This window comes from Cyphomyrmex costatus, unplaced genomic scaffold, assembly GCF_001594065.2.
Source record: "Cyphomyrmex costatus isolate MS0001 unplaced genomic scaffold, Ccosl1.0 scaffold563, whole genome shotgun sequence".
NCBI classification, from domain to species: domain Eukaryota; kingdom Metazoa; phylum Arthropoda; class Insecta; order Hymenoptera; family Formicidae; genus Cyphomyrmex; species Cyphomyrmex costatus.
Window position 1 is genome coordinate 96,482 of NW_017279819.1, and position 9,322 is coordinate 105,803.

A 9,322-nucleotide genomic window follows, 5' to 3' on the forward strand; every position below is an offset into this window, starting at 1 on the left:
TCATTAGTTAAAAATAAATATAAAGTTTAATAAAATTTAAAACAGACGTTTCGACCTTTATTAGGTCATTATCAATGTTAAAAAATCGCAAGAATCGTTAACGATGTACAGAATATAATATTAAAAAACGAATACATGTGTAAAAATATTATAAAATACGAAAAATATGTATATAAATTTTGTGATGTGGGTATTTAATCTCACTCGCTATTGAAGACTTAATCATCTCGGCGCAAATTGGCAAGAGTCCGACAAAAAGCAATCATTAAATAATGTAAATTTTGAAAAAGCTCCACATTTCTTGTAAAATTGTATAAAAATACAATTATGATTAATATATAATTAGAACAATGCGAAGAGAGACCCATTTCAAGATGTTGACAATAAACAATTTAAAATCAGAAGAGGTCGAAACGTCTGTTTTAAATTTTATTAAACTTTATATTTATTTTTAACTAATGACATCTTATATTTACTAAGACCTTTATAATTTAACGAATGTTGGCTCGTAGCCCTGTTGTTTTAATTATTTTTTAAATTTATTGAGCCTTGTTATTAACATATATTTTTATTTACGCGGGCGAAATAATAATAAATGTGAATTAAATTAATTAATGGGCAATTGAGAGCTAAAAATAAACACGGTCATTCATACGTGTAATTAATAAATGTATTTAATTAAAGACGATCTCTGAAATTATTTTAAGTTGAAAATGTTTATTAGGATAAGTTCCTGAAGGTTGATCAAATCTATGTTCTTCTCGCTCTACAATGCGACAAGAAATCAACTGCGCTCATTGTAAAGAGAATTAATAAAAGTGTATAATATAGTGTATAAAATATGAAAATTAATATTTAATGCTTTTTACAACAATAATGTACAATAATAGTTTAATGTCTTTAATTTTTTAATTTCTTTAAACAAAACTGCACAAATCACACGTTTCTAAAAACGCGTGGACTCGGTGGACTTGAGTCAGAGCAAAGCCGTGAGTGAACAGATGTCGATAGACATCACGGTAGAAAAGGACACCCACTAGTACGTGTGACAAAGATGCGACTAAATTCAGGTTCAGTAACTCTTCGACGTTAAATATTGTTGGCAGACGTGCGGAACCTGAAGCAGTTTGCTGCGAAAAGGGGCGTGGTTTAGCCGATCTGAGCACACCATGTAATCCTTCCACCATGGTTGCGATTAACCGGTTGAAATCAGTTGTCCGAGGTAACAGCCCGAGTCAACTGACTGAGATCTCCGTACATAAAATCTGTGCACCAAGACCATCAGCGGCTGTGCGCCTCCGTGACCATCGCAAGGACCGGAAGTTCCGTGACCATTTCAAAGACCGGAAGTTCCGCCTTCACCTCAAGGACCGGAAGTTCCGTCACTGCAACAGCCTTGTAAGGGACAGAGAATTTTCGCCGCTCCGACCAGCAAGTAAGACCAATTTTTTTGCCCCCTTACCTCTTTTACCTTCCTTTTTAGGGGAATATACGTACACAATTGTATGCACGTAATCCCCAACCATAATTTCTTTTTCACGCGGCACTGCCTTAATTTCTAGTGCGAACTCGCGTTCCCCCAAGGGAGTCTCGCCCAAGAGGCCCCCTCGCTAAAAACCGCCGGAGTCCACGGCTCCGTCAGCCAGCTCTCGCTACGCTGCCTTCCTCTGCTCAGCTCGCCACCGATAATCACACCGCGATCACACATTACACAGAACCATCATACTCTCCCGTCCCTCTCCTCGATTTCCCCCTTGATCTCACCACGTTTCCATTCCTAACCCCCCCTCGATTCTCCCTCAATTTCCCCTCTTGGCATTTCCCATGAACGAGCGGTTCCCTCCCATCTCCCTTGACGATATTCCCACTCCCCCTCTCCTTCTTGAATCTAATTTACCTCCCCCCAATACCTCCTCCTCTTCCTACTCCTCCTCCTCACAAATCCTTTTCCCTCCAGTAGAGTCCTAGGGTGCGTTCCAAGTTACGCATGTAGCGCGTAGACTGCATAGAAGATCGTTCCGAGTTAACTATTGCGCGCTTCGAAAGCGCTTTGAGAGTACTTGAATTCCCCAGATTGTACTAACCGTACTGAATTCTTAGCACCCCACCCAGCGCATTGACTGCTTCTCTTTCGACTTGAGGCAGTTGATGCGTCTAATGCGTTCATACGGTCTATGCCCATGATTTTTTTAATTCGGAACGAGCAACAAGTACCGGACAACATAACAGTAAACGGACGAATATTTGCGATTTGCAATGGAACAGCGATTACAGCAATTGCATGAATTCCCGGTCTTATTAGAAGATAAAAATGAAATATTAACTTCATTTTTAAATGAAGAGGATATGGCGAAAGCAAGCCAAGATAAAATTAATGGCATTATTTTACTCTGATTTATTTAATGTATAGATTAGACGTTACATTAATTAGGAATTACACGATCGACGTAATCTATAATTTTTTTAACTCCAATTTGTTTTCACGTGATTTATCTACCATTAATAGTGTAACGATGCATCCCCCATCGTTCTGGCTAACACCACCCAGCCGAACGCCGCTGCATCGCTGATTGCGATGCAGTGATGAGGGCGCATAGCGCCCGATAAAATAGCAAACATAATTCGCAGGTACAAAGCGGCAGTAACGGCCGCGTAACACCGAACACCGCCGATCGAGACCGAAGTAGAGCGATCGCCGCGGATTCCCACTTCTTGGGACTCAGACCCGAACACCGCAAAGTACGAGAAAACGCGAGCGAAAGCGAAAAACCACGAACGCGGCATTTTCGTTCGTATAAAAATGCCGCGTTACGAGAAAAGAGGTGATTCCTGTCCCGACCTGCTCCAGACAACGAATCCCGAAATCCTCAAAAGCCTACACGACACCGAGAAAACGGGCCAGAGCGTACTCTAGCTCCGTCGAGAGTTCTCGACAGGTCTCCAGTCAGGCATCCTAGTGCACCGAACGGCAAGAACCGAGGGGCAGAGTGTGCTCTGCCTCTGCCGAGCGTTCTCGGCAGCCGTCTCGGTGCAACGTGCAACAACCACTGCATCACGCACCGCGATCGACCAGCAGTCGCCCGGGGTGGAGAGTTCTCCACCTCTGCCGAGCGTTCTCGGCCGCTGGTCATCGCCCGTCTTAGCGCATCTACGCGAATCCGCGATAACGCCCGAACAACCACGCGTCGCGAATTACAGACTGCCGTATTGACAGTTCTAAATATAAGCCAGGCACAGCTGATCAGCCTCGCTAGCCGAGACCGCGAGGAAGAAAAAGGGAGCATAGTGAGCCGTCCGTTTTTTGCTGCGACCCGTCATAATATCGTCTCGAGCAACACCGCTCACTCGCTCTCACTTGCTCCCTCAGATTCGGAACTTTCATTGGAAAATCATTTTTCTTTAAAGTGTTAACGAAGAAATTATAATTATTGGAAATTGTTTATTGACGTCTTGTATAGCGTCCATCTTGAACTCGCATAGAATGCATAGGAAATCGTTCCGAATAACTAAAGCTCTTCATGCGCATTGACTAAACGGAACGATTTCAAAGCGTTACGCACCAGTAATGCAGTATACGCGCTTCATGCGTAACTCGGAACGCTCCCCTATAGATATCAGAGAAGCGCAAACGGCTTAAGTCAGTATCACAAAATTACGAAAAACAGTATTAAAAATGGCGTCGTTTGCAGACGAACTATGAAATCCACCAATCGTCTATTAGTCGGCCATTTTTAATACCAATGAATGAATGTCATGATTGGCTGACAGTCATCAGCCAATCAGGACGCGGAACATCGGTTGCGCTTCTCTGATATCTAGGATCCTACCCTCCAGAGCAGGTAACCGTGGTGTACCTTCCTGGAGTGAACGGGCACCTCTTTCTTAGTTCCCTTGAGCATCCTTCGCTCCTGTTCTTGCCGTCGTAATCCTCCCTAACTCCTCCCCCGCTCCCTTTCCTCTCACTCGAACAGTATACACACTCACCCACACACATATTATATTTTTATTATTTTGTATCTATTTACGTTTAATTTCTAATGTTCCTTTTTTTTTATAATTAATAAATATTTAAGATTAATCGTTTAATGTGAAACCGCTTAATTTTTACTTAACTCCTTACTCGTATTCTTCCCGTTAACCTCATAGATCGCACAGGTCCATTCCCAGGTCATAGGGATTAAGTTCCCTGACATAAAATTTAAAGAATCGACGTTCGTGCTGCTTAGGGAAAAGGGCGTCATAGTGTCTCTTTCGGGACACTGACCCACTTTCCGGAGCATTTAAAGGTACGTTCGACTCGCAGGACACTCCACGGTGTGTACCTGCGAGAGTCCGAATTCGGTTGCGCTCCTCCGTTGCCCCCTTCCGAAATTTGGAGATCGAGCGTGACCGAATCTCGGGTAAAGTTTGTTACGCCCTTCCGCAGCTCCTCCCGGAATCGGAGCTTGCACGTAACAATGCATATTACTAGAATTACACACACTATATTAATCAAAGATTTCAAAGATAGTATCTAAACTATACAGAGTATGGGGAACAGGTGCAAAAATCTTGAAAAATTTCGATACATACTGTCGCGTCCGGGTGACAGTATTTTCAACGTTCTAACCATTACTTTTACTTCTAACACTATGTTACAATTGAAAAGGCGCGTGAGGTGGAGCCTTAACTCTGGATGTATATACATATTTATATATAATATGTATGCGTAATGTATTCTATTTCGCGAGGTCAACCAGAAATTGATACGGAAATGGTCGAGAGAAGGAGAGTTATGTTCTTGGAGAAATAGGAATTTTCCTGAAAAAAGGGAGAGATAGAGAATCATGTTTAACATTAGTTAACACTAGTTTAACATTATTAGTTGCACATAGAGTGAGCGCATTACACTGAGAGAATAAGGGGAGGCTGAGACGTTTAGAAAAAGAGAGAGGCAATCGTATTTAAGCGCACATAGAGGAAGCGCATTACACTGAGAGGATAAAGGGAGAGGATAAGGGTAGTGGTTGCTTACCATGTCCAAGCTCTGATGTAAATCTTATTGTTAATTTAGAATGATTTAATACGAGATTGTTGTAATTAATATTTTATTGTAAGAATTAAATGTACAAAGGATAATTTCACAATGATTACTAATATAGAAATAATTATTAGCGGTGAATTATACTACCTTGAATCGCGCCTATACGACCGATCCAGTGAGTTACTTGTAATATCAAAGCTCTGGAATTATCGGCGAATGCCAGAGAAGAATATACGCGAAATCCTATTAAGGATCGCCTTATACAACAGTCAAGGGATGACGTCTAGTGGCAAAGGAAATATTGCTATCATGTGAATGCTCGTGGCGAGCATTATTCTGAAATTTTCGACTATTATAATTGCCAATTATATGTATGTTCTTAGTCACAATCTTCGTATTAGTATTAAGGGTGCTCTTCGGAGCCGCCACCATCGCTATGGTACCATTGCCCGCGCTCAGAATGCATCTGCATGCATGCTTTCGCATTCAGAGTTTTTATGCCCGTGTTTCAGCGTATGCGGCATCGCGGCTGCTTCTAGCTGCGCACGTTACATATCAATATAATTGTTCTTAATTATATATAGAGACATTAATATTGGTAGCGTAACTCGTAATTTCCTGCTAAATGTTTATTGTTATAATTAGAGCCCGGATTTTCCGCCGACGGACGTACCAATTCGAGTCGATCGTAACACGTTTCTATTCCCACTACTATTCGTTATGCCCGAAGCCGTTGCGTGGAGCACCGATAGGGGGTAACGCGACGGCGTCCGTCGTTCCCCATCATCGATACTACGCCGCGCGTCGCAGCCTGGAGCGAAGTGAAAGTGGAGAGAGCTAGCTACAATGAGTGCTTCCCAATTGATGACACAAATCGACACAAGTGTCGTTCTATCTTTGTCAATCACTAAATATCAAGAAAGATAGAACGATACTTGTGTCGACTTGTGTCATCAATTGGAAAGCACCCAATTAGAGATACTATAACAAAGATTCGACAATGCGTTAACGATTTCTGATTGGCTCCCGTCGCTTGGGGTATAACCGGAAGTGTGAGAGAGAAAGATATACTCAGGGACCGTCTCAGCACGGCCCGAACAGTGGCAGCCGCCTTCACTTCTGAGGAGAGCGATAGAAGACCACTGATCAAGACGGAAAGCTTCGGCCGTCTAATTTGGAAAAGCGCGCCAGACCTTCGAAGGATACGCGACCCACAGGACTCGCTGTGATTAGTCGCGAGGTCGCGTGGCTGCGACAAGCCAATTAGAATAGGAAGCGGCCCGATAGGAGAGGGGCCAACGGCCTGCGTGGATCCGCGGAAGCTCCCGATTGCCACTTGTGCGGTAATCGAGCATGTGAGGAGGACGCAGAATCTCCGTAGCCTAACGAGGACCTATTAAGAGAATCTCTGGACGCTGAACCTGCGTTGCTGTTGCCGAGAGATTGAAGGAAAAGCGAGGAGGATCGACGAGGATCGTATCGTGGTGAGGCGAGCGTCATATAATTTGTGTAAAACCACCGATCGTGGTATGTGGAATGCGTCTTGAGTGGATCTCGCGCTAGGCTCTATTGCGTATTAACGTTGCCGATATCGGATCGGTCGCCTGAAGGCGTGTAGAGTAATCGTTGCCGGGGACACATGCCATCCGCTCCGACGCTAAGATTTGAGAATGCTTAATTACTGTAGTTGCTCGCCCTTATTCCCGCCAAGTCACTTTTGTATTTGTTAGTTACTGAGAATTCTTTAAAGTCGAGACTGGCGTTACTACGCGTTATAGAATCGTTGTCGGCTATCGTCACATCGTATGTTACGATTATTCCGCGAAGTAATTTCTTGTCAACGCAGTAAAGTTTAAGCTTGTTCGCATATTCCTATCGCCAAATTATTGTCGAATTTACTTCTTGTTGCCGACGGAGAGTAAGAGATCCATTGTTATTGCACGGCGAACTAGAGCGCGGAAGGTCAAACTGTAACGTCGTTATTTGCCATCATTGTACAGTCTTTGAAAAATATATTGATTTCTCTATATTGTTTTCCTTAATTATTGTGCATTTATTTCAGCCTTTCTATTGTTCTCCGACAATTTTCCCGCTTACCGCGAACCACTCCCCTCTGCCAATTCCGTTGGCTGAGCTAGTTGTTTAGTTCGTCGCGAGAATCCGCGTAATCTATAATTTCTTGTCCGAGAAAATCATTTATCTAAAGATTTGTGCGAAAAGTGGCACGCTCTCTCGTGCCTGGCGCCCAACGAATTTTTGATAGCGACTAAGATCTTTGCTGAACAAGGTAACTTGTTAACTTTTGTAACATCTCGAATCACGCGAGAATTATTGATGAACCGCACTATTGCTCCAGTAAGTATTGTGAATATCAAATAAGAGCTTTCGCATAATTGGATTTCTTTTGGAGGATGCGACGAAGTTGTGCCGGCACTCACAAGTACGGTTACAATACATACATAATAATAATATATAATTCCTTAATAATCTCAATTTATATTACCTAACCTTACGTGGGAAAACTAATAAAATAGTTAGTAAGCCTTTTTTTAATATATTTTATTTAATATTCATTATTCACATTCCTAAATGAAAAACATCAAACTTTAAATAAAACTTCAAACTTTAAATAAAATATTGTACATATCGTATTCTTGCATTTATTCCACAATCAAAATAAACCGCCATCAAAAACGTCATATCGATATCCGGTTTTACCCCACAATGGCTCGTTGTCGAATCTTTATTATAGTATCTCTAGCTATAATCAACGCGATTTCAGAACTTTAATTCGGGTTCTAGTTATAATTAACAATTTCGCAGGAAAAAGTACTTATTCATATATATGTGTATCGTGACGTGATATTTTTTATTAGTCACTTTAACGGAATTTACGAGGAGACCCTCTAGGCTCGAAGGGCGAGGGCACAAGCGAGTGTGCCAAACTTATATTTTTTGTATAAGATACGTTAGTTACTTTTCAGACACTTTTACAGCGATTTGAAGTCATATTTGGACGTGAACGGTGGTTGCATTAGGTTTGTGTATTTTTGCCACCTTACTCACTGAAGGAAGAAAGAATTCGTACCGAAGAAGCGGATAGTAACCTGAGAGGATCCAAATTGCGTCATCGAGGAGCGTGGTACACGCAGGTCATATTATTCTGTAACAGTTGTTAATTTTGCTATCATTTGGTGGTTACCACACCTTTATTGCAGATGCCTCGGAGAGAGACGTAATAATGGAATGGATTGGCTCTGGCCGGACATTAGCCAAAGCACCAAGTTCCATGGAGATCGCTGAAAGACCGCCGATTGAGAAGAAAGCCTTTTCCGTCTATTTTGAAATGCGCGCCAGATAGCCAAAGGATACGTGACCCGCAGGACTCTCTGTGATTTGTCGCGAGGTCGCGTAGTCGCGATAAGCCAATTAGAGCCGGATGCGGCCCTATAGGAGAGGGGTCTTGCGTGGATCCGCGAAAGCTTCCGATCGTCACTTGTGCGATGCCAAGCCATAGACGGTTTACGACATCGCCACTAATGCCATCGGTTGGCGGCCTGGCACAACAGGTAGCACTCACACAAGCACGAGCTCGTGTACGTGTGACCTGATAGCAGAAGCGCGTTGATCACCGCGCTGTCCTTGTCTCTTTAATCGATCGTCCTTGTTTGCCTTCGGCGCGCTGAGACCGAACTAGACAGCGAGAAAATCTGAGAAAGAGAGAGAGAGAGAGAGAGAGAGAGAGAGAGAGAGAGGGGAGGGGGAGGGAATCCTTCTCGCTGACTCACTGTTACGTCATTCAGCCGTAATTTCTCCGAATCAAGTGTCAAACGACCGAAATGTTTTTTCAGGCGATCGGCGCATATCAACTAAATCAAGAACCATATAGAACATTTTATATATGTATCAGGAGACGCGGTAGTGTATCCTGCCATGTTCAAAAACTGAGAGACGCTACAAGTCTCTTATCCCGGCCACCAAATTTGTGGGAGGTGCATAACTACTAAAATATAAAAAATTTTGAATCAAACATTATGTATGTCCTGAAAGGCCGCATCATCACAAGTAATTTGAGCCAAAAAAATGTTAAATCGGTCAAGCCATTCTGGAGATATAAGCGGTCGAAAAGTGGTGATTTTAATGAAAAATTAAGAAACGTCTCCTTTTTCTCCTTCTTCTTCTTCTTCTCTGTTCGGATTCAAAATTTTTGAAACCGCAATTTAAACTTTTCAACATCCTCTCTCACCTTTCACTCGTACCTCCACCATTTTCGACCCATCAGACCTCCTCCACTCGCCC

General features: G+C 42.6%; 1 protein-coding gene across 1 annotated transcript in view; it reads right to left on the minus strand.

The window, feature by feature from the left end:
- Nucleotides 1–1,187, minus strand: part of LOC108779182 (uncharacterized protein K02A2.6-like) — a 12,392-nt gene extending 11,205 nt beyond the window's left edge. The window contains exon 1 of the mRNA XM_018546548.1: nt 1,038–1,187. Coding sequence (XP_018402050.1) covers nt 1,038–1,187 — 150 coding nt within the window. The remainder of the gene's footprint in view (nt 1–1,037) is intronic.
- Between the last annotated feature and the right edge of the window lie 8,135 nt (nt 1,188–9,322).